This window comes from Anopheles merus, chromosome 2L (assembly GCF_017562075.2).
Source record: "Anopheles merus strain MAF chromosome 2L, AmerM5.1, whole genome shotgun sequence".
NCBI lineage: Eukaryota > Metazoa > Arthropoda > Insecta > Diptera > Culicidae > Anopheles > Anopheles merus.
Window position 1 is genome coordinate 44101973 of NC_054083.1, and position 25770 is coordinate 44127742.

General features: G+C 51.6%; 8 protein-coding genes across 10 annotated transcripts in view; 4 read left to right on the forward strand and 4 right to left on the reverse strand.

The window, feature by feature from the left end:
- Window positions 1–6990, forward strand: part of LOC121592351 (uncharacterized WD repeat-containing protein alr3466-like) — a 25106-nt gene extending 18116 nt beyond the window's left edge. Inside the window, exon 3 of the mRNA XM_041913750.1 lies at window positions 1553–6990. Coding sequence (XP_041769684.1) covers window positions 1553–2632 — 1080 coding nt within the window. The 3' untranslated portion in view covers window positions 2633–6990. The remainder of the gene's footprint in view (window positions 1–1552) is intronic.
- LOC121593237 overlaps window positions 1–8281 on the reverse strand; it is a 27553-nt gene extending 19272 nt beyond the window's left edge. The window contains exons 1-2 of one of the 2 annotated variants that reach the window (XM_041915440.1): window positions 8175–8281; window positions 7345–8084 (exon numbers count right to left, since the gene is read on the reverse strand). In XM_041915440.1, coding sequence (XP_041771374.1) covers window positions 7464–8045 — 582 coding nt within the window. In that variant the 5' untranslated portion in view covers window positions 8046–8084; window positions 8175–8281 and the 3' untranslated portion in view covers window positions 7345–7463. Of the gene's footprint in view, window positions 1–7344 lie in introns of those variants that run through there. The other variant, XM_041915439.1, reaches the window with a different exon arrangement.
- A 280-nt stretch (window positions 8282–8561) lies between these two features.
- Window positions 8562–12964, reverse strand: LOC121593230 (WD repeat domain phosphoinositide-interacting protein 2). Of its 2 annotated transcripts, none has more exons than XM_041915431.1 (6): window positions 11665–12964; window positions 11373–11583; window positions 11121–11292; window positions 10311–11047; window positions 10118–10245; window positions 8562–10047 (listed from the first exon to the last, which is right to left on the reverse strand). In XM_041915431.1, exons 2-6 carry the CDS (start codon window positions 11438–11440, stop codon window positions 9893–9895), a joined length of 1260 nt encoding a protein of 419 aa, XP_041771365.1. In that variant the 5' UTR covers window positions 11441–11583; window positions 11665–12964; the 3' UTR covers window positions 8562–9892. The 2 variants fall into 2 exon arrangements, with proteins under 2 accessions (XP_041771365.1, XP_041771364.1); XM_041915430.1 differs by having other exon boundaries at window positions 11373–11586.
- A 193-nt stretch (window positions 12965–13157) lies between these two features.
- Window positions 13158–14339, forward strand: LOC121593236 (mediator of RNA polymerase II transcription subunit 8). Its single transcript, XM_041915438.1, has 2 exons — window positions 13158–13603; window positions 13681–14339. Exons 1-2 carry the CDS (start codon window positions 13439–13441, stop codon window positions 14263–14265), a joined length of 750 nt encoding a protein of 249 aa, XP_041771372.1. The 5' UTR covers window positions 13158–13438; the 3' UTR covers window positions 14266–14339.
- A 210-nt stretch (window positions 14340–14549) lies between these two features.
- Window positions 14550–25166, forward strand: LOC121593225 (mediator of RNA polymerase II transcription subunit 24). The gene is made up of 5 exons (XM_041915424.1): window positions 14550–14772; window positions 16090–16176; window positions 16244–18510; window positions 18572–19114; window positions 23193–25166. The coding sequence occupies exons 1-5, from the start codon at window positions 14659–14661 to the stop codon at window positions 23290–23292; spliced, it is 3111 nt and encodes a 1036-aa protein (XP_041771358.1). The 5' UTR covers window positions 14550–14658; the 3' UTR covers window positions 23293–25166.
- Window positions 14615–16083, reverse strand: LOC121593231 (chaperone protein DnaJ-like). The gene has a single exon (XM_041915432.1). It carries the CDS (start codon window positions 16003–16005, stop codon window positions 14794–14796), a length of 1212 nt encoding a protein of 403 aa, XP_041771366.1. The 5' UTR covers window positions 16006–16083; the 3' UTR covers window positions 14615–14793.
- Window positions 19127–21849, forward strand: LOC121593228 (4-coumarate--CoA ligase 3-like). Its single transcript, XM_041915427.1, has 2 exons — window positions 19127–19943; window positions 20017–21849. The coding sequence occupies exons 1-2, from the start codon at window positions 19405–19407 to the stop codon at window positions 21137–21139; spliced, it is 1662 nt and encodes a 553-aa protein (XP_041771361.1). The 5' UTR covers window positions 19127–19404; the 3' UTR covers window positions 21140–21849.
- LOC121593227 lies at window positions 23292–25544 on the reverse strand. Its single transcript, XM_041915426.1, has 2 exons — window positions 24781–25544; window positions 23292–24651 (listed from the first exon to the last, which is right to left on the reverse strand). The coding sequence occupies exons 1-2, from the start codon at window positions 25490–25492 to the stop codon at window positions 23396–23398; spliced, it is 1968 nt and encodes a 655-aa protein (XP_041771360.1). The 5' UTR covers window positions 25493–25544; the 3' UTR covers window positions 23292–23395.
- Between the last annotated feature and the right edge of the window lie 226 nt (window positions 25545–25770).

Sequence of the window (25770 nt, forward strand, 5' to 3'; positions counted from 1 at the left end):
GTGATGATGATGACGATTATGGTGGTGGTGTTCGCTCACTCATATAATGCCTTTCGATTGGGGGAAAAAAATCAGCAAACGGTTAGGCACAGTCAGGCAGTGACTGTCGTAGTGTGCGGGTAGGCGACGAACCGCTTAAGAGTATAATTGTGATTGATTCATTATTTAAAATTATCATTAATTTCGGGCCTTTTATGCTTAACTTTTGTTTGCTTAAGATTAAGCCAACTGTGAGATTGGAGTGCGAAAAACCAGCGTGAGGGAATGGACGATGTGAGCCAATAGGATTGCGTATGGTGAGAAGCGAAACCACTGTGGTGAGAGCGGTGTGTGAGTTTTAGCAAATGCATTGGTGTATGTGTGTGTGTTTGTCTCTCTGTGTGCGTGTAAAACGTCCCACAGTGTGTAGAGCGTTTCTGCGTACGAGGGAGTGAGTGAGGAAAATTCAGGAAAAAAACCGATAGTAAAAGCCTCAGCTCCCCAGCACCAAGGTAGGGTGTGTGTCCTTTTTGAAGTACGGTGCGGAGAGGTTTTTTCCGACCGTGTGTGTATATGTGGTTCGATTCCCGTTCCAACTGCTGAACTTCAAACAGTGCAGATTTACATCATCCAAAGATTTAAAAGGAGAAAAAAGCCCAAACAGGATGTTAACAAGTCGCTAAACGGGCCGGCGTGAACAGTAGTGGGCTGGGAGGTGAAGTGAACATTCGCGCACAATGAAATCAATAACTGAAGTGGTGGCACTGTAAGGGAGGGGATATGAGAAAACTGTTGCAATTTTCACGTAGTTTTTTTTATTACTTAAAAGAGCAACATAATCTGTAGCGTTTTCGGTGGTCGGAAAAGTCGGAAAAGTTACACCAAGCAAGCTCCAGTAACTTGTAAACTGTTTTACTCATCCCTATTATTACTTTCTTTCTGTCTCTTTCTTCCTTTTCTCTGCTGCAGTAAAACGACTGCCTCGAGACGCAACAGCACACCTAGAAAACCACTAGTTTCCTTCCGTTTGGCGTGATTTCATCATCATCATCATCATCATCATCATCACCATCATCATCACCATCGACGACAACCATCGGCGGGTGTAGGAGAGTGAGAAGCGGGAGTGGCGAAATTGGAATCAGCTCGAACCACCCGAACACGACATAAGGAAAGGATCCCGAAGCGGCCATACACTCGCGTGAAGGAAGTACACCGCTTTTTGGCACAACATTCCTGCAGCAACAGCAACACGGTTGTTCCCTCTACCACGTGTCCCTTTGGAGTATTTGGAGAGCCTGCTTGGGAGATAGACCGAAAACCAGCACAACAACTAGCAGCGGTAGCAGTAGCGACAAACAAAACAAAAGGTGTTCATTAGCGATAGATAAGTAGTTCGTGTGGTAACAAATAGCGCACAGTATTTGAAGGTAGAGCCCAAAGCTAAATGCACTAAAAAGGTGACAAGGCATAGTGAACCGAAACCGGGATTAGATTACGGAACGAAACGTTACGCTCAAAAAGGTTTACTTCTCCAAAGTTAGACTGTAAGGCGTAGACTATCCGAGTGTAGCTAGACCGCACGCGAAAAGCCCAAAGCCCAAACCCCCAACACACAAGCACAAGCGAGATGAACGAGCTGGAGGCGCTGCGGCAGGAGGCGGAAACGCTGAAGAATGCGATCCGGGACGCGCGGAAGGCGGCCTGCGACACGTCGCTCGTCCAGGCGACGAACAATCTCGAACCGATCGGCCGGATACAGATGCGCACCCGGCGCACGCTCCGGGGCCATCTGGCGAAGATCTACGCGATGCACTGGGGGAGCGACTCGCGCAACCTGGTGTCGGCCTCGCAGGACGGCAAGCTGATCGTGTGGGACTCGCACACGACCAACAAGGTGCACGCGATCCCGTTGCGCTCCTCCTGGGTGATGACGTGCGCGTACGCCCCGTCCGGCAACTTTGTCGCGTGCGGCGGGCTGGACAACATCTGCTCGATCTACAATCTAAAGACGCGCGAGGGCAACGTGCGCGTGTCGCGGGAGCTGCCCGGCCACACGGGCTACCTGTCCTGCTGCCGGTTCCTGGACGACAACCAGATCGTGACGAGCTCGGGCGACATGTCGTGCGGGCTGTGGGACATCGAGACGGGCCAACAGTGCACCTCGTTCCTGGGGCACACCGGCGACGTGATGGCGCTGTCGTTGTCGCCCCAGTGCCGGGTGTTTGTCTCCGGGGCGTGCGATGCCTCGGCGAAGCTGTGGGACATCCGCGAGGGCCAGTGCAAGCAGACGTTCCCGGGGCACGAGAGCGACATCAACGCGGTCACCTTCTTCCCGAATGGGCACGCGTTTGCGACCGGCTCGGACGATGCCACCTGCAGGCTGTTCGACATTCGGGCCGACCAGGAGCTGGCCATGTACTCGCACGACAACATCATCTGCGGCATCACGTCCGTGGCGTTCTCGAAGTCGGGCCGGCTGCTGCTGGCGGGCTACGATGACTTCAACTGCAACGTGTGGGACACGCTGAAGGCGGAGCGGGCGGGCATACTGGCCGGGCACGACAATCGAGTGTCCTGCTTAGGTGTCACGGAGAACGGTATGGCGGTGGCGACAGGATCCTGGGACTCGTTCCTGCGAGTATGGAACTAAGTGTTGCGTAGTACACAGGTAGTAGCTGAGCGAGGCGTGGCGTGCACGAGTGCAGATCGTGGTCGGAGCAGCGCAGCAAGCGTTACAAGGGAAGGGGAGCTGCCATTTAGATTATTAAGCATAAACACAGACACGCGTACACAAACACACGCATATACATGTATACATACATACATTATAAATATAAATGGTACGAGATTTTTCAGTTCCAACAACACACACACACACAAACTCTTAGTAGCGGGAAAAAACTTAGTGGCCGCTGAAATTAACCTTGAAAGCTCTTTTTTATAAACGCAACAGAAGAAGAAGAAAAAAAACACACACACAAACACACAACGGTGAATGAAGAAGAACCGCACAAACACACGATTTTCCAACTCAACACACACACAAGCACAAGCATTCGACAAAAGCAAAGGCGATCTTGACGATACAAAACAAGTGGTCCCAGGTCCGCTCTATGTACTAAGTAATGGACTACACGCGTATAAACACACAAACAGAGTTCATAATCATTATCAAAGCGAAGGACATTATCCAATGTTTGCGTTTAAATGCCATTTACAAAATCCTCAACATACAAGCTGGTAATAAGAAAGCGGAAAAAAATCAAAGCAAATGTGTGTGTGTGTGTGTGTGTGTGTGTGTGTGTTTGATAATGAGTAAAAGATGGCTGGTAGGACGGAAATGAACCAAAGTCACGATGAATGTAGCAGTGCAGAGAAATAAATGTTCATTCTACTAGCACCAGGCTTTCTCCCAGACGCTTCGGGGCTGTATTGATCGCAACAAAAAACTGCTTTTTCGGTTGCATTATTGCATTTTTTGGTTTAATGTTTATTACTCTCCCACCCCGTTAGAATGCAATGAACGGTTGCAGCATGGGCGTAAGACGATTTTTTTTTGCAGTTCGATTGGTATTAGGCGCTGTAAACGTCGCCCGACGCGGTCTCATGAACGCCGAAAACCAAAAAAAAACGTACTAAATACTAAACTAATGCATAACTATACACACACACACTCTCCTTCACTACACATACACTAACACGGACATAGAGATAAGGTGTAGGGTAAGGGCAAGACCACACACACACACATACAATCACACTCACGATAGGGAAACGATGCAGAGAGCTATAGTACTAATCTCCTAGCCAAGCAGCAACAGGCAGCATTAGACGAATCTTGGTTAGATAAATGGCAGATAAACTACTACTATTACTACTACTACTACTACTATTATTATTATGACTACTACTACACAGCAAACTACTAAACTAAACTCGCGCAAGCGTATCCGTTTTGATAGTGACCGGGTGTGACCGGTAATGTGGAAGCAACAAACCAAGAAGTAGAAGCAACAAACAAACAAAAAGATAAAAGAAACACACACACACATACACATGCATACATATATACTAATATTTGTCCCTGTAATATATGATCATAAGCTAGTGAACCGGTAGTGACGAACACCGTGACGTTCAGGTTGGAGGCGTGGTAACGTTTAAGTAATTGCAAATAAAAAATTGAAACGCAGCAGCAACAATGTGTGTGTGTGTGTGTGGCGGGCGCACAAAACTCGGTATGCAAATTTTGAACGCGTTTGAAAATAAAACAAAACAAAAAAATAACGAACTCCTCCTTCTCACTCTATCCAGCATAAAGTTCGAGGAGTTTGAGTGGTAACATGAACAACACAAGTGAAGCAAAATGATGCTCTTGATAGTAAAAGAAAGTAGTTTTGCTTCCTCCGTTCCCTCCACCTCCCTCTCTTTTGACTAAGTTGTTGCTATTTCGGGACAGACTACTAACACTACTACCACTACTCGGGGAGCATCATAATAGTAAGGCGTTTTTGTGTTGTTCTTTGATTTCTAACATCACCATTCCCATTCAGCTTTTCAGCAAGCTCATCCCCCCCCCCCTCATGTACACACACGCGCACAAGAGCACACTTTATCTTTAAGCAAAGGTAACACTAAGAAGGGAGGAAAAAATAAAATCGATTGAAACTTCAACTTTGAGCAAGAAAGCGAATGAAACAAACAGGTAGTAAAAGTAAACGGAAATCAACCAAGGAAAGAACAAAAGATAGTAGTGGAAGCTTTTCATTTGCCTGCTTTCCTGTTTGTGTACGGTGTTTGTGGAGTTAAAGCGTAGTTAAAACAGTACCGAAATTCATTGTTTTCCCTTCTCATCAAGCATCGTCTAACATAATTACAGAATGATTAGAAAAAAAGAAAGGAAAAACAAACTCAATAATACTAAAGGGATATGTTTTTGATCAGTTTGGAAGTTAGGTTTACGCAATAGCATCGCCTTTGCACTAATCTACTAACTAACGGAGAGGGCAACAACCAATGAAATAGATGAACCAAAGCAACCGCAAAAAAAAACCGAGCATAAAACAATACAACAGACACTAACTCACAGCGCGACTGCTGCATGGTGTACATAAGAAGCACAATCTTGGGCATTATAGATCATCGCTGGAACGTTCATGTTCTGTTCTGTGCCACGCCACCAGTATTAAAAGGCCAGCCAGTTGTTGCTAAACGCACGCTTTTCGGAGGGACAAAACGAGAGCGTTCGTTTGAAAAAATAAAAATAAAAAAGCATTCTTACCGATCGGTGTGAGAACTTTTTGTAATACATTCAAATAAAAAACAAAACAAAACAAAACAAACACACTCAAACTCTACCGCTACCGAGTCTTTGCAATGCATTCTGCAACGGAGGGGATAAATGGTTTTGCTTTCATACCAAGTACGGGCACGTGTGTACACGTGAGCTTCTACTCTCGTCTAGTCTCTATGTTCCGCACATTGCAATGGTGCGCGGATGGAAAGCGGATGAAATACGTGGTGCATGTTTTATAAGAAAACGAAAGTTAATTCTCTTATTCGGCTCGCAATGGCCTCAATACAGCACCTCTTGAAGGGGAGAGAGAGAGAAGAAAAGGGAAAAGAGGGAAAGCGACGAACCTAAAGCTGAAGAGGCTGGACCTCATACGGAGTGAAAAAATGCAACATGTTATGGGAGAATGCTTCGGCCTCTTTCGGAGTCGGAGCAGTCGGATTTGCCGGGCATGCAGCACACCAGCACCACACTACACGGGCTGGCTAAGTGGGTGTTTTGTGACATTTTTTGAAAACCAATTACTTCCACGCTTTCTCATCACTCTCGCGAGCCGAAAGAACGTCGAACGAGAGGCAAGTGTTTGCAGCAACTACCTTTTTTTCTCTCTTTGCTAATTTCTGACCAAAACTGACGGATGGTAATCATGCAAATCGTAACAAAGGGTGGCTATTACATAAAGCAGAAGAAAAAACGAAAAAAAGAACAAAAACAAATAAAATGGGAAAACATTAGCCCGTAGAAACTTATCATTCGTGTGTATGTGTGTGTGTTACCATGTGCAAAAAGTGCTTCATTGAAACAAGCGGAGAGATAGGGAGAGGGAGAGAGATAGAGAGAGAGAGAGAAAGAGAGAAAGAAAGAGAGAGGAAAATTTATTAGGAACGATAGATCTAGGAACAAAAACAATGCAAGTGGAGCGTAATAATGTATGGTATTCAATCAAATAAAACTCACTTTGAAAACTACTAAAAAAAACAAAAGAAGATGAAAAGAAAACACAAAGAAAACCGGACAGTGCGCACAGTGAAACAGTAAAGTAAAATACAAAAGCAGCAGTAAAAACAAAGAAAGAACATTGTGCGAAGAATAGTGTAGCGTAACTAGCATTTAGACGTAAACTATATAGCATCAAATGAGAGTAGAAGAAGGAAGCGGAGCAGAAAGGAAGCAAACATGCATGGGACAAACATTCAGCACAGCATACCAAAATATCCAAGGGAGAGTAAGAAGCAGAAGCAAAGAAAAAACAAACACACACACACAAAAACAAAAACATATAAAATTTGAAACACGCAACAAAACACGTGAGCTCTAGATGTCGAAAAGCGCGGAGAAATTTAAGTAAATAACGAGACAAAAGCAGACGGAAGAGGGAGAGAAGAAGAAGAAAAAAATCAACCACGCATTATGCGGATGCGGCTGTGAACTGGCCGCCAAAAACAGTTACTTAAATAAAGCAAAAACAAACACATACACACATAACAAAACCATAATAACAAACAGCAACCACAAGAAATAAATAAAACAGTACTAATTGCTAAAACGAATGGCGAAATCAAACAAAAACTTCAAACATTGATTGAACAGGATAGTACCCAGCGTGGCAGGTAATGCGTGTTGGAAGGATAAAGGTATGGAAAAAGAGAAAAGTAAAGTGAAGGTTTGAAGGGACAGACAAGAAAAGAACAGCATACGGCAACAATAACATATAAGAGAGGAAAATAACAACATTCAAGGGGAATACACACAACAAACATGAGATGAGAACAAAGAAAGAAAAGCAACATTAAAGCAAACAGTTGAACACACACTGACAGGAATAAACAGAAAATGTATCCGAGATCGTAAAGTGAAACGGTAAAAGTGTGGTAAAAAGGTGAAAAGGACAAGAGCGCTATGAAAATGAGCAAGTTAAGTGACATTTGAGCAGATTGATGTGTAAAGGAACACGCTCCCAGGACAAAACCAATCGATTCGCAGCAACCAATACAACACAGAACAAACAAACAAACAAACAAAAATCTAGTACACGTACGTCGTTGAACAGAAAACAAAAAACGGAGAAATAAAGTAAAATAAAATTGAACAAAAAGTGTATGCGTGTGTTGGTGCGTTTGGCGTGAACTGTTCTTTTGATAAAGGGTTTGTACCTGTATACTATTCCTTCGAGGTCAACCTTTTCGCCTTACTTCTTGGCCGTCCAACTGCGGATCAAATCGAACGTGACACGCAATCCGTAGCGCAGCCACACGATGCTTTGCTCCAGCGCCAGCAGCGTGTAGTACCGGAGGTAGTAGTATTCGCGCGACTCCAGGAACAGTCCCAGCCACAGGTAAGCCGTCCGGCCGAGGCGCACCGTTAGCTGGCACGTGGCGACGGCCATATTGCGCACCAGTTCGTATTCACGCGAATCGACCACCGTCCGGTAGGCGGCCGCCGCGTTCGTGGGCAGCTGGCGCACAAACTGCAGCGCGTTCGCGGTGGTGAAATGGGGATGCAGGTTACTCCACTGGATCGCACGGATCGTCTCGACCAGGCTCGTCTTCGGGCTGGAGGAGACGGGCGGCGGGCACGGTTCGGCTGGTTTCGGTGCCGGCACACTTTTCGCCGACTGTAGCGAGGCGAGCGTTTTCAGCGACATCTGCGACTCGCTGCGCAGGACGGAGCGGAAATAGGCGGCCGGTTTGTCCAGATGCTGCCAGTGCCGGAAGTTCATCGTTCGCACCGAGTACGGGGTGGACGGGGCACCGAAGCTTGCCTTCGCCATCGGATGGAGCGCGAGCACTCGGGGCGCGGTACGCTTTGACTGATGAAACATGGTGTTCGAACGAGCGTTGGGGATCGTTGAAAGGGCAACAGGTAGTCAAACGGTAGTGTAGGTTCGGTGAAGATTTACCTTCGCGCGGAGTGAAACCTTGGAACTGTTTGCACACTTTCACACAGAAATTTAGCTTCCTCCCTGCCACCCTGACGACTGCACAGTGGTTCGTCAATGGTAGCTGCAATCGGGCGGGGAATGTCATCGTCAGAATATCCCCGTTGGCATGACGACACACGAACGGCGATGGAGACGCCTGGTGGTGGTTTCGTTTTTGTTCGAAAGTTTTTTTTTTGGTTTTTGTTTTTATTGATCAATTGTTTTTTTTTGCTGTGGCTGATTTGCTTACACACTATCGATAAATCAAGTTAAATTCAGTACCATCAACGGGTCTAGAAAAACTGATCATCTACCCCACCGCGATAAGGGTTCAGCGCAGCGGAGAACGTTTTTTTTTTGTTTTTGTTTCGGGATAGTGTTTCAAGTGTATGGATGAAACTCTACGATTTGTAGAAGTTTAATTAACCGACTTCTCGCTTTCTCCGGTGTCCCGAGTGTCCCCCTGCCCGTGGCTCTACCTTTTTTTTTGTTTCATTTCCAGCCTTGTTAAGCCCGGAAAACATTACCCTTTCCACTCGCTGCACTTTCGTTCCCATTGACGTACTGCTAACCGATTAAGCCCTTACGATCAAATATACTTTTTTTTATCTTATTTTTTCCTCATTTTACAGCCTCCAAGCAACACAAAGCACACAGTTTTCAGTGTTTTTTTCCTTCCCTCTCTCTTCTCCTATCTCCTATCTTCTATCGTCGCTCTTTATCGCCTCCTTCGGAAACTCCCGTTTTTATACACCTTCTTTTCCAGCTATGCTACACTACATCGAACGAAATGATAAAGTCTAACTGTTTCTTGCACTACGTACATACCCTTCTCCCAGCACAACGCAAAAGAAATCTGGTTCTGTGTGTATGTGGTACTAGCGATGCAACGGGATGCATTGGAAAACGAAGCTCACTAAGGTAAAACGGGATTAGTTTTAATCATCTGAGTAAGGGTCCCACATTAGCGATATATATATGTATGTGTGTTTCGGTGTGTATATGTATTGCATTTAACATCTACTGGGTTGAACGTTTCATGCAATTTGCTTACCATCTGCACAAGAGGAAACTGTAATGTTAACCCCTCGGAGATGCTTGCACGTGTTAGAAGAGGGAAAAGGTCGTGTACGAATTGTAAGCTTTCGAATGGAACAGATCCAATAGCAATGTGCAAAGTTCAAACGGTTTTCTCTCCCTTCACTCGGGTGTGATTTTGTGTGCGGCTTTCTATCACATTGATGCTCCATTTCTCTCCCGCGGGCTTGTGGAGCAGGAGAAGCACACGCGCCCACCCGGGGAGAGCAAGCACACTTACAGCCTTCGAATCGCCCACACAGCCGGGGTGTTGTGGATGTTGGCTACTAGACCACATCCCTTTTTTACAAGTGTTATCGTTTAGTGTTGTATGTTGTTTTGCTTCTTGTTGCATGATGCATATATTCTTACCCCGGGGAAACGTTTGCTTTTAGCATGTACCGAACAGGAGCAGATGGACATCATCAAACGCATGGTGAGACACCGGCGACGTATCTCCATCGTCTGCTGCTGCAACGACAAAGCCACATGAAATTGATGCAGCGAGCGGAGTTGTGAACATGAAGAGAGCTTCCGGATGATGCGTGATCCGTGATCGTGCTGGTTACACCGTCGAGCGTAACAACGTCGCAATGTAACGTCTCGGCTGGGTCAAACTATTACTGCTTTTGCTGGTCATGCTGCTCGTCTTCGGCGGAACCGGCAACACCGCCACCACCACTACCGGCGCTACTGCCTGCCGTACCGCGGACGGTGGCCGCATAGCTGGAGCCACCGGACGGCACCACCGTTGGTACACCAATTGGCACTGATTCTGGTGGGAGGGAAAACAAACATTAGCTTCTCTCCCTTAATCCATCGCTGCTGATCGTTGTTCTTCTTACCCGTTCTCGGTGGGTTCGGTGGGAGTTCGATATTTCTGAGATCGTGCTTCTTTATCAGCTGACATTCGCCCCCCTCCGTCGGTATTTGGTAGACGTACAGATATCCATCCTGGGAAGCGACCAACATTCTGGAAGCGAAATTTTGCGAATTTACATTTTCTCTACCCTTTGCGTAAATCCCCACTGGTCTTACCTTAGCGCCTTCTGAATCGTTGTTATGACACAGGAATGTCGCAGCCCGGGCACGGGCAGCAGGGCGGCCGCAAACGCACGCCCCTGGGAAAACACGTCCGTCACCTGCGTCGGCAGCGGCAGATAGTTGGTGAACGCTTTGCTAATCTTGCCGTACCACGCCTCACCTGCGCCCTGCTCATCGTTCGTTTCCGGCGACACGCGCTCCAGCTTGAACACGTGCACCGTCTCCGTGTTCGAGCTGCAGCACAGATACTTCGAGCAGGTGCTGAACGCGAGCGACGCTATCGAGACGCACCGCTTCACGCCCCGCCGGAACTCGAACAGCTTCGAGCCGTCGCTCACGGAAAACACGCGTATGACGGTGCCCTTCTCGCTGGCCGTCGCTATCTCCGTCCCGATCTGGCTGAACGCGATCGCGGCGAGCGGGGAATCGTGCGCCGGGATCATAATTTTCGCGTGCAGATTGACCGCGTCGAAGATCTGCACCTCGCCGACGGTCGCGCTGCCCGGGTAGGCCAGGTAGCAGTGGTCCGAGTCGGAGGCGAGCGCACAAAGCCCCGTCTTGTTCGGCGGCGTGTCGCGTATCGTGTGCACCACCTTCATGTCGCGGATGTTGTGTATGTAGAGGCTCTCCTCCAGGCAGACGACCAGCCGGGAGCGGTTCAGCTTCACCGCCAGGATCGTGTTCGAGTAGGAGTAGTTGCATATTTCCGTGCCCTTCTTAAAGTGGCACACCTGCCAATGGTGGAAAATGGGTGGAGTTTAGTGAATTTCGGTAGGAGAAACGTGGGGAGGGAAAGATGGGTACCTTTAGCTTCCGAGGGGCATTTAGCGAAACGACCGCAACGAGCGAGCTGCTAAAAAGCCGCTCCACCAGACAGATGTCCTCCGCCAGGCTGGTGTAGATCTGGTCCAGGTTCGAGTCGACCGAGTTGAGCGAAAACAAACTGTACCCATTTTTGGAGCCAACCGCTAACGACCTGTGCGTTGGAAATGGGTGTAAAGTTTAGCAAAACAATGCGCAAACACCAAAACAAAACAAAAAAACAAAAACACTTACGAGCAATCCTGATTGAAGTTGACGAAAAACCCTCCAGCGTCTATATCGGTTCTCGCCAGAAGGCTCATGGCTTGCCGCAACAGATACAGGCTCGCGTCCGAGTAGGCGAATTGGGGTTCTTTGTTTATTTCCTCCCTATCGCTTCCCCCTTGGCTTTCTTTTTCTTGCGCTCGGGTGAGGCTGTGTGTGTTGCGGTCTTTGCTGGTGACGTCTGCTGTTGGAAAAAGAAAATGTGTGACAAATTCTAGTTTGATTCTGATTGGAACTGGAATTGAAAGAAAATGGCACATACAGGGAACTTTGCGGACGTTTTTCGCGTTGCTGGGTTTGTTCGCTGATTCACGGCGTGCAGCCTTCTCTCACACACAGCGAGCACCTTCCCTCTTTGTTAGTGTGTATGGGTGCCGATGCTTGGCTTGCTCGCGGGCGGAACCAATGTCCAAGGCCGAAGACGGACGGGAGAGCGCAAACACGGCGGTTGTGGCGCTGTAATGTTATTATTATTATCGCTGCAAATTCGCCACCGTTGACGGGAGGACCAATTTCTTATTTCGGAAACAGCTGATGCAACTCTACCGATGTACCAACTGACACACCGTCACAGCGAAGGGCGATTTCTTCTACGACCAGCAATTGAGAACGAATGTGTGAACGCACTCCGAACGAAGGGAAGGGTTCTTTAAACCGAGAAGCACACCGATTTCGCTTGTACGGGGGGGTTTGGGACCTTCCTAGCGCTCACACACTACTAACCTTGAAAATCCGCACCAAACTACGCGCTACAGGGTTGTGGCGTAGGTAAAGAAGGTACCGACACGCGGGGCCGCGATATCTCCGGACGAGAAGCGGGGAATGGAATCTTCCTTTTGATTGAGTGTGTGTGTGTGTATGTGTGTGTGTGGGGTGGAAAGGAGGGAGGACGAGGGAGCTTGTTATTCGCACCACTGTTGTTTGCAACAACTACGCGATTTGCTTTGCGCGAGGAGACCCTCTTCACGATAAGGGAACGGTGGCGGAAAAGAAAAACAAAAGTGGATGCGCGGACGAGTGCGGAGTTTATCAAACACAAAGCAATATACACACAACACACAGCGCGCGCACACACACACAGGTTTCGCTGACACAGTATCGCGCAAACCAATCGCGATCATAAACACGCACACACACACACACAAGCGCGCGCACGCAGCTGCTACTGCTCGGGAGGTCTGTTTTGGAGATTTTTGTTTTTGCGCTGTTCCCTTGTAGTCTCTTCGGCCGTTTTTGTTATTGCCTTTTAGTGCTCCTTCCACTGGCCCTGGCACACACCGATACGCACAACTGTTGAACTTGGACCCGTCGTTTGGACGGGAATGATGAGACGAATAACGCGAACTTCACACAAGCGGGGGATACAAGATTTGGCGGAGGGTTAGGGCGATGTACTTCGCTTGTTTAGAGCACGTAGGTGGACAATCTTTTTTTCCTCCTGTGCAGGCGATGCAGAATTTTCCGAGCGAACTTATTTCCGTGACGATCGTGTGTGTTGTTCTGTTGTGACTGGCTGGGCTGTGTGTGAGTGTATGGTGCGCATGAGAAGAGGGCAGAAAATCGTACGGTTATGGGCTGTGGATGTGTGTGTGTGTGTGTTGAAAAGTCAGCTGAAACGACGGTTGGGCTTTGATTGTCAGAGATGGATGATGAATGATGGTCAGAAATGGAGAATGATGATAATTTAACCTTTGTTTTTTATTTGAAATAAAAATAGAAATTTTGAAACAGATCTAAATATTCCATAAAACGTTTACAAATTTTTTTTTGTCTAGAATAGAACAATAGCGCACAGTGAAGTAAACATGTCGATGTGTTGAGCTAACCTCCTATTAACACCATACAAGTTGACAGATCCAAAGTTGTCAAATAGCAGCAAAAAAAAAGAAAGAGCAACAATCGACGAAGTTGTTTACGTTTCTTGCACGGGAGCGTTGCATTCTCTATTTCCTACCAAAAATCTTGATTTAAGTCTCATTCCCGAGCAATGCTCGTGTTTTAAACTGTGAGAAAGGATTCACCAAACCAAACGCAACATGCAGCGCGAGGAAAAGCAGTTGGACATGCTGCTGGAGGCTGTCCTGAACCGGCTGAACGACCTGAAACATTCGATTGGCGTGATGATACACCGACTGGAGACGGAATACGAGACGATTAACTGGCCCACGTTTCTGGACAACTTTGCACTAATATCCAGCCATGTAAGTGTGGCGGCTGACTCGTGCTTTTACCCCTCAAATAGAGTGCCTTAGTTAACAAACTTCCCTACCCTCTTCAGCTCACTGGTTTGATGAAAATTCTAAGCACGGAAATCGGCACACCACTGCGCAATCTGACCGTGCTGCCGCTGATGCTAACGCCCGAGCGGGACGAAGCGCTGCTGCAGCTTACCGAAGGCCGTGTGCCGATCTTTTCGCACGATCTCGCTCCGGACTATCTGCGCACGAAGCCGGACCCGGGCGCGGAAAGCCGGCAGGCGGCACACGAAGCAAAGGCGAACAATCTCACCGTAGAGGCAAGCATGAAACAGGTTGCCCAGTACAACAAGGTCATATCGCACGTGTGGGACATCATCAGCAAGGCGAAGGAGGACTGGGAGAATGAATCGTCCACCCGGCCCGGCATCCAGCAGACCAGCTCGATGGCGGACACGCAAGCGCTGGTGGCTGCCGTCGGGCTGGGCAATGGGTTGACCGCACCAGTGGGTCCGCCGACCGGGGCGGGCGTGATGATTCCACCCGCGATCCGGCAGGGCTCGCCGATGAGTGCCGTTTCCCCGTCCGGCAATGCGCCGATGGGCAAAATGCCGTCCGGCATCAAAACAAACATCAAGTCCGCCAACCAGGTGCATCCGTACCGTTAGCAGTGTACGCTCTCTGTGAAATGCGCATTAGCTTGTATTGAAAATAAACACAAAATCTTCTATCTTTACTCTAACATCCCTTCGTCGTCGTGTTTAAATGTAATTCGAGGGAAATGTTCAGCAGAATGCGACCACATCAAAAGTAAATAAAACCGTCTCCCACCTGTTGTGCTCTAATAATCTTGCCTTCCCCTACTTCCACACAGCCGAGCAATGGACGATGGAACGTAAACACAATTGACTCCCCTCCACAAAAGCGAAAGCTGCGTGGCGCTGGCGTGTGTGTGTGCGTACCTTGTGACAGTAGTGTGCATGTAAACAACGGGCCAAAACCCCAGCGAAACCAGCATCTTCTACCGGAGATTTTTTATTGAAAAACAAAACGGCCTCGAAATGATAATGGACAACTCGAAAACCACCAGCAAAACGACCCTGCTGAAGCTGATGCTGCTGCGCGCGTGGAAAGAGCGCTGGACCGACTGCCAGTGGGGCATCAACGTGAAAACGGTAAGCGGACATCACCGATCATCACGCATCGCAGTGGACCGCCCGCTCGAACTCTTCCAGCAGCTGCAGCTGGCGGGGGGTAAGCGTACGGGGCAGCCGGATCTGCAGCGTCAGTATGTGGTCCCCCACGTCCTGGTGGAGCTCGTCCCGCAGCCCCTTCCCGGGTATGCGCAGCTCCGTCCCGAACTGGGTGCCCGGCTCGAGGTACACGTTGAAGATCCCGTTGATGCCGCGGATGGACAGATCGCCGCCCCGGATCGCTTTCAGCATCGTGATCTCCTCGGTGGAGTAAATGTTTAGACCGGCGCGTCGGAAGTGGCCCTGGTCCTGCACGTGCAGGATAACGTTCAGCTGCCGCTGCAGACCCGGTATACGCACCTTCAGCCGGTCCTTGTGCTGGGACGCCTTTGGGATGCTCACGGTGAGGGGATGCTGTTTCATTACAATCCCTTTCCCATGACACTTGGGGCAGGTCATCTTGTGCGGCGTGTGCTTCGAACCGTTGCAGAACTTGCACGGCATCAGCAGCTTGCCACTTTCCGTGTGAAACTCCTGCTTGCCCGTACCGTGGCAGATGCTGCAGAGACCCTCCGGGTCGAGCGCCGACTGGGTGCCGGTGTACGAGCATCGGTCACACTTGACGCCGATCGGCAGTGTGAGCTCGCGGACCGTTCCTTCGATCGACTCCTTGAACGTGAGCGTCAGCACCACATCCTCGTAGTTGAGCTCGTTAATCAGTGTGGTCGGTGGTGCGGTGTTGCCGCTTTGCCCGTTTTTCGGCAGCAACATGTGCTTCTTCTGCAAATCCCTGTACAGGCTGGGGTTGAGGTCAACGACGGTTTCGGTGCGGTGTTTCACCTCGACCAGCAACGCTTCGTACGCTTCGGTAATTTGGCTAAACTTCTTCTCCATCGCTGCCGTCGAATCCTTCGCGGTGGAGCTGCTATTTTGCTGCGCCGTTCGCCGGTCCGGGTGAAACTGTTTGGCCAGCTCGTAGTACGCCTTTTTGATCTCGTTGAAGGAAGCAGTACGGCTCACACCAAGCACGGCGTAGAAATCTTTGGGCGGTGTCACTTTGGGTGGCGGCAATGCTTTGGAGGACGTTTTACCCGTTGATTTGGAGGATGGCTGCTTGTCGGCCGATTTGTCGCCGGATGGGAACGAGAATTTTTTCCCCCTAGCGCCACCGATGAGGCGTATCAGCCCGGATCCGAGACGAAATTTGTCCGCCATACCTGTTGTGCGGGGAAAGATGGTGTTTTTCTACTGCTTTGGTTGCTGCGATTTCATTATGCGTGATTTTGCGTATCTTTTCAGATTCTCACCCGTGGTGTTAGTGGCGATGTGTACAATTTGGCCGACGCCATCATACAGCAGGCGGTGGTTGGATCGGGAGCAAATATGGTAAGCCCGAAGGAAAAGCGTCAATTTGTCCCTTTTTTTAACAATCTCATTATTTCCCCCTTTCCAGCTATTTCTCTCCTACTTGAAGCATTCGCTGTGTGCGCACCTAATTTCCCACGCCGCCGTGCTGAACCGCATCGCCAAGTACGACCAGTTCGACAAGCACCACTGTCTGATCGCGCTGCTCGACTTCCTCAAGTCCATCATCGATGGGGTGACGTGCCGAGGCAAGCAGGAGGAAGCGATCCTCACGAAGGCGACCGTTTCGCTCGTCCACTGGCTGCTGCAGATCTACGAGTGCGTGCTGCAGTCGTACGCCGAGGACCGCACGCTGCAGCCCGAGGAGGAGGAGGTCGTGCAGCGCGTTGCGGTCGTGCTGGAGCGCATCGTGGAGAACCCGTTCCTGCTGGGCGTGCTGTCCATCGGCAAGTGTGACGATCCGGAGCTGTTCATAGCGCTGCAGAAGCGCTTCAATGGCATCAGCAATCTCACCCTCACGACCGGGTACGTGGCGAACGTGGGCGGTGGCAACGCGAACAGCCTCACCGTGACGGATTGCATGCGCAAGCTCGTTCTGCTCGAGGTGGACGCGCTGGAGATGCGACCGTTCGATGGGGGTAAGGTGGAGCCGATCACGTACAGCCTGCAGCCGCTGATCGCGATCGAGGTGCTGCTGAACCCGATGTGCGACACGCAACAGTACGTCGCGCAGCTGATCAACCTGAAGCGGCTGAAGGGCTTCACGTACGCCCGGCTGTACTGCGAGCTGATGCGCGGCTGCCTGATCGCGCTGAACAACGTCGAGGGCACGGCGAAGGAGTCGCTGCTGTGCGCGTTCGCCTTCATCAAGGTGCCCCACATACTGCACCAGCTGCACGCGAAAACGAACGGCGCCGAGCAGCAGGACGAGGCGACCAGCGCGACCTACAGCGTGGAGGTGCTGGAAGCGTTCGAGCTGCTGCTCCAGGACACGCCCGTACTCGACTACATGGACATGAAGTGTGCCTGCAACGTGGTCGAGTGTCTGCTGAAGGAAATGGTCAAGCTGCAGCTGCTGACGGACACGCACGTGAAGCAGCTGGTGGCGCTGCGCGAACCGGTCACGGCCGGGCTGCACAAGCTCGACGCGAACAGTGCGCCGCTCACGATGATGCTGAAGTTTGTGTTTCGCGTGGAGTCGCCGCTGGCGGGCATCCTGAAGGCGCTCAGCACCGACTGCAGCAAGGTGCAGGACGCACTGCTCGCCATGCTGTGCCAGGTGCTGACGGGCAACAGTCTCGATCTGGTACTGTCGGTCGCGTCCGTCGAGGGCAAGTTTAGGGCGTTCATCTCGGGGCTGCTGAAGTGCAACGACTACGCGAAGCAGGCGACGACCGCGGAGATTGGCAAGGCGCCGACGACGCGCAGCGCACTGTTCGACGTGTCGTTCATGATACTGGCCAGCATCGCGCAAAGCTACGGGTCGGACGTGATACTGGCGGAGGGCGGCAACAGCTTCTTCGAGAAGTGGGTCCGCGATTACATGGTGGAGCGCAAGAAGACCAAATCGCCCATGACGATGGTGAAGCAGGCCGACCCGATGGTGCTGGAGGAGCTGATCATGGCGATGAACAACAGCGAGGGCATGTACGTCGGGCTGAAAGCGTCCAGTCTGCGCTGGGAGGACATCTGCTACACGATCCCGGCCCTCGTCCACCAGGTGCTGATGGCGTGGGAAAGCGAATCGATCGCCCCGCTCGAGATCAAGAAGATGCTGGACGGGCTGAAGGCGTACTTTAGCACGTTTGCCGTCTGTGCTGCGTCGTGGCTGTGCGCGTACATGCAGATGGTGCGGCAGGACGAGCAGCTGAAGCCGATGAACATGGTGCAGCAGCTGTGCAGTGCGCTGGCCGGGCCGCTGGCGGACGAGTGGCAGCAGCAGGACTACTGCAAGGAGCGGTTCGGGCTGATGGGCCAGATCGTGCGCCGCATGCAGCAGGAGTTTCTCCGCACGCCGCAGGTCAACCCGAAGCTGCGGGCGCTCTTTCCCAGCCAGCAGCAGCACGTGGTGTCGCATCTGCCGCTGGAGGAGCAGTTCGAGGAGGCGTGGAAAGCGATCGCCGAACGGGGTTGGCTGCCGATCGAGACGACTTTCCTGCTCGACACGCTGCTCCAGTCCTGCGGACCAGCCTGGCTGGTGGAGAAGCTGATCGGCAAGCTGTTTGTGTGCAAGTACGTGCGCGACCTGAACAAAACGATGGACATTATATTCGCGATCATGCATCTGGACATTGAGCGGTGTACGATCGCGCTGCTGTCGCAGCTCGTGCCGATGATGCTGCTCAGCAAAGCACAGTAAGTCATCAATTGATCTTTTTCTTCCAAAACATTAATATTTCTCACTTTTTCCCCGTAGAACGCCCGAGATTGTGGACCCTCAGTCACGCGTGCTGGCGAAGCTCTGCGTCTACTGCATCATCGTCACCATGGAGACGTCCCTAACTGCGACGAAAAAGCGCACCCGCGGCACGGCCAGCTCCGACCTGGAAGATCTCGACGCACTGTGCACCAGCGCCAAGCTGCGCAAGATCGAGCTGGACGGCATGGGAGTGGGCTGTACGGAAGCCGCCAGCGCCGGTGGCGCCAGCGGTACAGAGTTTTCGCTCGACAGTGCCCTCGAACCGACGGCCTCTGCCTGGGCCTCGGAGGCGGCATCGATCGCAACGCTGAAGGAACCGCTGCAGAGCTGCCTGCAGACGCTGTTCCGCACGTTCGCGCAGCACATCGCGACGGACGAGCTGTCGCCGAAGGTGTACTTTGTGTTTCAGTTCCTCTCGCTGCTGGTCGAGAGTGGCCGGGAGCGGATCATGTGCGTGCTGAAGCTGCTGCCGAACGGGTTGGTGCAGAGTTTGCTGAAAATCAACGCCACCGATGAGATGACGGTGGGACTCATCCTGAGGTATGTAGCTGCCGCAGAGTGTGGGTTAGAGTGGGGAAGAAGGTTGCAATTTGCATATCACGTGCCACATGCCCAAGAATGCTTGGAGTTGGTTCTCAGGGTGAATATTTAATAGCTAAATTGCAACAGCACGGGTAATTGCTTGTTTGCTTACGGAAAATCATCAGCTAGAGGGGAATTCTTACGCTCGTTGACTAGAATGTGTGCAGCGATACATATTTAATGCATCGTTGCGATATGATTTTGTTGCTGTTCCGAACAGACAGTCAATCGTACAATTCGCGTCAACAATGTCGCACGTGGTGTTTGACGAGCGGACGAAAATTTGGCACGGTTCACCCGTAGCGCCACTGTACAACCCGGCCCAAGGGCTCGGGGAGCTGCTGCACCGTCTGCTGGCGCGCACCCCGACCCGGATCGCTCAAATCAGTGCCGATACGGGCCGGTCGCTCACGTACCAGCAGCTGCACCTTGGCTGCATCCGGTTCGCCCAATCGTTGACCGGGAGCTGTGGTCTGGCGCGCGGTGACCTCGTCACACTGGTCGCTCGCAACGGCGACCAGTTGGCGGCGATCGTGTTCGGTTGCTTTATGGCCGCCATTCCGCTCAATACGCTCGATCCTACCTTTCGGGCGGAAGATTACGAGCACATGCTGCGTACGGTTCCGCCGAAAGCGGTCATTTGCGATGGTGAGCTGGTGCCGGTGCTGAAGCAAGCGCTCGAAGCGGTTGCCATTGCGCCGCAGCTGATTGTGATTGGCAAGCGCGTGAATGGGTACCCGACGGTGGATGACTTTCTGCTGCCGACCGGGCTGGAGGAGTGTTTCGTGTGAGTATTTCCGCTTGGGAGAGTGCACAGAGAGCGAGATAGAGAGAAAGGTAACGTGTAATTTCTGTTTTAGTCCCCAACACGTGGAAGATCCTGCCCGCGAGCTTGCCATCGTACTGTGCTCATCCGGCACGACCGGCCTCCCCAAGGGCGTCTGCCTTTCGCACGCCATCTGCATCGCGCACACCGCCAACCTGTGGCGAGCGACCGACTGCGAGCGAGTGCTGTGCTTCAGCTCGCTCTACTGGGTGTCGGGGCTGGGCGTACTGCTCAACGCAACCACCGCCGGGGCGGCGCGCATTATCACGCGCCAAAGCTTCTCCGCCCGGTTGCTGATCGATCTGGTGGAGCAGTACCGCATCACGACCCTGTTCATGCCGCCGGCACAAGCGCTGGCGCTGCTCGGGGAGGGCACGATCGGGATGGCCGACTTTTCCAGCGTGCGGCTCGTGCTGTGCGGTGGCGGTGCCGTGTCCGGTGAGCTGAAAAGCTCGTTCGAAAAGTATCTCCCACGGCGGCGGGCAAAGTTTATCGTCGGCTACGGACTGTCGGAAATCGGTGGCGGATGCTTCGCGACCGCCGGAGCGTACAAAGCGGGTGCGGTTGGGACGCTGAACGCTGGCATGGAGGCGAAGGTGGTGGATGAACAGGGCAATTGCCTGGCGGCCGGGGAAGAAGGTGAACTGTTGGTTAGGGGAAAGTTTGTGTTTCTCGAGTACTACGGCAACGCATCGGAAACGGCGCAAATGCTCGACCGGGAGGGTTGGCTTCATACGGGCGACATTGCACGGTACGATGAGGAGGGGCTGTTTTTTGTGGTCGACCGCCGGAAGGACATCATCAAGTACGCCGGGTATCAGGTCTCACCGAGCGAGCTGGAGGCGCAGATTATGGCACTGTTTGCGGGCAGTGTGCTGATGGTGTGCGTTACCGGGATTCCGGTGCCGGGGAACGATCTGCCGGTAGCGCTCGCGGTACGGCAGCAGGAGGGGACGATACTGGCGGGACAGGACATTGTCGATGGGTTGGCGGAAGTGGTGGCCGATTTTAAACGGCTCCGTGGGGGAGTGTTTTTTGTCGAGGAGTTGCCAATGACACCGTCCGGGAAGGTTCTGCGTCGTCGGTGCAAGGAGATGGCGATAGCACTGTACGAGGAGCAGCAGCAGCAGCAGCGGAAAGAAGGAGGGAGCCCATAAAAGCCTTGTATTGATTTGATGTTAGCTTTGAGGTCGATTATTGATTTGGGCGTTGGGTAGGTGGTAGAAACGCACACTTGCACACTGTCGATCGATTACGATTAGCAATAAATGATTAATGTCGAGAAAGCGTATACTAGTGATGGGCGGGTCGGAACCATCCAAATGCGACCCGGAGCGCTCCGGATTATAATTTTGGATTCAGTGGGTTTCAGTAGGTTTGTCAATGCATATGAGACTCCGACCCGTGGGTACAACGAGTTCGATACGTTCGTACGAGTCCGGTAGGTTCATAGGAGTTCTCTCTCTTGTTGGCCTGCTAACGATAGAGCACGTCGGTGTGACATGGCCTGGTCAACAATCATTCTCCAGGATGCTCGGTACCTGGTTGAAGCCTCTCATCCATGTAGACACCCGATCTCGATTCACCTGATCCAGCCATCGAGTTCGCTGGGGAAGCCTTCTTGGTTGGGCATGTGTCCGGCTTGCCCCAGTCATCGTATCCTCCTAACTTTCGCCACCGTCAGGAAGCTCGGTTCGCCGTACAGCTCAGCAAGTTCGTGGTTCATCCTTCTCCTCCACGCTCCATGCTCGAACACACCGCCAGAGATGGTCCGAAGGATGCGTCGTTGAAACATGCCCATAGCGTTTGCATCCTCTGCTCCAATGGTCCAAGACTCATGTCCATAAAGGACCACCGGGCGAATCAATGTGCGATATATCTCACATTTCGTGCGGGGTCGAAGTCTTCTGGATCTCTCAGCAGTCGGTGAAGTATGCACGTTTGCATCCCTGCACAATGCGTCTCCGGATTTTGCTGCTGATGTCGTTGTCCGAAGTTACGACCGTCCCGAGATAGCGGAACTCCTTTACTACCTCGAGATTGTCACCGTCAACTAACACACTGCTTCCCAGATGGTCTGAGTCTCCGTCCAGCAGGTACTTCGTATTCGTCGCATTGATTATCAATCCAATTATTGCTGCTTCGCGGTTGAGTCAGGTTTACGCCTCACACACCTTCCCAGTTGTCCTGACGATGATGTCGATGTCATCCGCGAAGCCAAGAAATTGGAGAGATGATCGTACCAAGGATGTCGTTGTCTAGCCTCGCGCTTCGAATGACACCTTCCAGGGCGATGTCGAAGAGCAGACAGGAGAGTCCGTCACCTAGCCTCAGATCCCTGTGAGATTCCAATCCAAACACCCATCAAATCAATCATCGTAGACACCCATCAAACCTATCAAAGGCTACTAAACTCGCATTGTTACAGGCGGATGTTACGCGATGGATTGGCCCTCAGCATGAGTCGCAGGATCGTAGCGGAGGAGAAACAAACGGTGGATTTTTGAACCAAGTCTTTTACACTTTGCATACTAGCCAGACCTTCCCGCTAGTTGCTTCTGATCCAATGGTTGAGAAGCCTATGTATGTAGACGGAAGGCCTACTTTTATATGAAATTTTACACTTATTATCCGCTCGGATTGGATTGATCGGGTTTCCAGGTAAATTCTTATTGTGATACGGATGTCACACGAAGCGTAAACTTTGGCGTAAATTGGATTTCAGACATACAACCCTATAATCTTTTGACGGGGCGTTTACGCTCTCCCAAATACAAATCACGCGTAAACTTTGTGTGCTTACGGTTGGCTTGGTGTGACGTCCCTATGACGTGGCAGGATTTGGAAGGATAAAACAATCGTCACTTGGATTAGGATAATCAAATTGGTCAATGAAGAAATCCTATTGAAATCACCAAACCTACTGAACCTATTGAACTCGTATGCACCTATTGCACCCACGGGTCGGAATCGCATATGTTTTGCTGAACCTACTGTACTCGTTGTATCCACAGGTCGGAATCGATTCCTGCCTAGTTGCACCCAACTCTTGGTAGATCCGTTAGTGGAGTCGTATGACCCATCACTAGCGCATAGTGATTTGTCTTGAAAGAAGCCACTTACTAGGTTAGCAATGTACTTAAGAATTCCCTTTAATAATGTATGCCTTTCTTCTGCTCCTCTCTCTCTCTCTCTCTTTCTCTCTTACAGACTGTATGACCTGAACACACCGAGCGGCCGCCAGTTTGCAATGTCCGACATTTGTCTGCTGCGCAACATTCAGATGCGAAAGGAAAGCATTAAGTTGTAGAGCATTACGGCGACGTACGTGATTTGAGTTTATTAGTTTTAAAAGAAAAAGAAGAACCCCACACTGAACAATATTTTCAAATATAAACGAATCCTTTTGTGCACTACAAAGCTGTCTGACTGTTGGTGCTGCTGCTGCCCTCGCTAATGCTCGTGCTTAACACGCTTATTCTCGGCCGCTCTTCCAGCGTCCGCATTTGAATTTCCTCGTTCGCGGCAACCGTCTGCCGATGGAGCCGCTTCCGGAACTGCCAGTAGCCAACGGCCACCGCACCACCAACGACGGCCACCGCCCCAACAACCATCCCGCTGATCGATGCCGCCGAAAGTGTGCCTCCCGTGGCCGTCGGATCCTCATCCTCCCCTCCCGACGGTCCACCATCGTCCCGGTTGTGCAACAAAACGCCGTAAATGTGTTCCACCGGATGACCCTCAATCTTCCCGGCACAGATCCACTGGCCGAAATCTTCCTCCCGCACCGCGGCAATCACGAGCGAGCAGGACCCCTTGGCTAGATTGTGGTTCGGGTTGGAGTAGAACCGGCCCAACACTGGCCGTTCGGTCGTTACGTTTTCATTCAAGCTAAACGCTTCCCCGGCCGGCGTTACGAACCGACAGTACTGCAGCGGCGTACCGCGGGGAATCGAATCGCAGCCGAGCAGGGCGGGAAACCCGAGCACCGCCTCGACCCGATCCCCCGCCGGCGAAATGATTTGGCTGGGCGAAATGCGCACCTCAAAGCTGGCCGATACTTCCAGCGCTGAAACGTGCCCATTGCCGACGTAACAGTGCCACCGGCCTGCATGCTCCCCAGCTACCAGTGCAGCGAACGTAATGCCACACTCACCCATCGACAGCGCGATGCCACTGTACCAGTAGGGAGCACCGTCACCGTGCGTGAGACTCTCCGAGAGCGAGTAGAACTGGCCGTGCGGTCCCCGGAACCAGCAGTAATCGATCGGTTTGTTGGCATTGCACAGCAGCGAGGCGGTTGTGCCGTTCTGCGCTGTTGCTGTCACGTCCCGCCCCACGATCGCTAGTGGCGGGCTAGTGTCCGAGTTGTCTACGATGGCGCCGGTCACTTTCGTGAGCGCTTCATCGCCATAACCGAGCAAACACTTCCAGGTGCCTTTGTCCAGCCCTTCGGGGCCGAGAATTTCCAGCCCACACTCGTTGCGCTCGAAGCCGGCCCCGATGTAACCGTAGCGCGGCGTGCCAATGCCCGGTACGACGTTCAGCCCGAGTCCGTCCGCGAGCCGTACGAAGCGACAGAACTTTAGCATCAGCTTGGTGTAGCGCAGCGTGCAGGAGAGCACATGGTAGTCGAGCTCTTTGTCGACCGCAGTGACGATTTGTTCCTCTAAGGAAAGAAAGCGAACGCGAAACAATGGTGTTAACAGTGGCGCGTGGAGATTAATCATTATCGACCACCTTCGAAATTGGGTGATAAAACACGTGCCCAACCACACCGGCCATTATGGCTCCCTACCTTTATTCTCGATGTGTATTCCGTAGCTCATCTCGCGCATCTGTCCTTGCACGCCGGCAATTACACTCCACACCCCGGCCCCGGTCGGGTCGGTTTCGCTCAGCGGCAGATGGCACCGTTCGTACATTGGCACCACCACACCATCGCCACCGCCCTCCGTACTGCTCTGTCGCTGCACGAAACAGTACTCGGTACGCTCCGGACTGATCTCAGCGAACGAGCTGACGGCCCCACTGCCCGCGCCAATTTCCGGCACGGCCGGACGCTCAATCACATCCACCATCGTGACGCCCCGGATACGCTCCGTCCCGCGCACAAGCGTCAATCGCCAAAACCCACCATCACGCCGATGCACCGGATTGACCCGTATGCTGCACTCTGCGTCACCGAAACGGAGCAATTTGTGCTCGGTCCTTCTTCTGCTCGAACCATTGTCTCCATGCACATCGATGTCGGTAGGCGAGCCGGGCTCACGGTACAGGCACCGATCACCCTCCTGCATCGGGACGAGCAGGCGCAGATGCATCACTTCCCCTTCCGCCACCGTTACGGCCGGCGGATAGATGTAGCCATGCTGCACCTCGAAGCTTGTGAGCAGATTTCCCGCCCCGTCCAGTGGGCGGAACAGTAGAGCTGCGAGCCAGCAGAGGCAGACCAGAAACGCCCGGTGACACCACCAACGACGACGATGACGGAGGCAGAAGAAGGCCATACGCACCAACGGAACACACACCGCGCCTGAAACTTCTTTGTGGTTGCGCGAACGGTAAGACGCCGATTGACGACTTCAACGACATTGTACATCGGTGTAGCAGAGTGTATGGGGGGGGGGGGGACCGATAATACAATGGAGATTACAGCTTAATATTAATGATGGTGGTGCGGTGGTGATTATTGTTCCGAATACGGAGCAGTAGCAGCAACAGAAGAAAAAAAAATACATTAATCATTTATATTTATTTTTGCTCGGTTCAATATATTTGATATCAA

Coding starts and splice junctions, on each gene's coding strand:
- LOC121593230 (XM_041915431.1), bottom strand. CDS start 11,440: ATGAGCCTTCTGGCGAGAACCGATATAGACGCTGGAGGGTTTTTCGTC. Junction 11,048..11,120: donor ATGCCCCTCGGAAGCTAAAG/GTACCCATCTTT, acceptor CACCATTGGCAG/GTGTGCCACTTTAAGAAGGG. Junction 10,246..10,310: donor ACGATTCAGAAGGCGCTAAG/GTAAGACCAGTG, acceptor TTTCGCTTCCAG/AATGTTGGTCGCTTCCCAGG.
- LOC121593231 (XM_041915432.1), bottom strand. CDS start 16,005: ATGGCGGACAAATTTCGTCTCGGATCCGGGCTGATACGCCTCATCGGT.
- LOC121593225 (XM_041915424.1), top strand. CDS start 14,659: ATGATAATGGACAACTCGAAAACCACCAGCAAAACGACCCTGCTGAAG. Junction 14,773..16,089: donor GGGGCATCAACGTGAAAACG/GTAAGCGGACAT, acceptor GTATCTTTTCAG/ATTCTCACCCGTGGTGTTAG. Junction 19,115..23,192: donor ACGGTGGGACTCATCCTGAG/GTATGTAGCTGC, acceptor TCTCTCTTACAG/ACTGTATGACCTGAACACAC.
- LOC121593227 (XM_041915426.1), bottom strand. CDS start 25,492: ATGGCCTTCTTCTGCCTCCGTCATCGTCGTCGTTGGTGGTGTCACCGG. Junction 24,652..24,780: donor AATACACATCGAGAATAAAG/GTAGGGAGCCAT, acceptor TTCTTTCCTTAG/AGGAACAAATCGTCACTGCG.
- LOC121593228 (XM_041915427.1), top strand. CDS start 19,405: ATGTCGCACGTGGTGTTTGACGAGCGGACGAAAATTTGGCACGGTTCA. Junction 19,944..20,016: donor GGGCTGGAGGAGTGTTTCGT/GTGAGTATTTCC, acceptor TTTCTGTTTTAG/TCCCCAACACGTGGAAGATC.
- LOC121593236 (XM_041915438.1), top strand. CDS start 13,439: ATGCAGCGCGAGGAAAAGCAGTTGGACATGCTGCTGGAGGCTGTCCTG. Junction 13,604..13,680: donor TTGCACTAATATCCAGCCAT/GTAAGTGTGGCG, acceptor TACCCTCTTCAG/CTCACTGGTTTGATGAAAAT.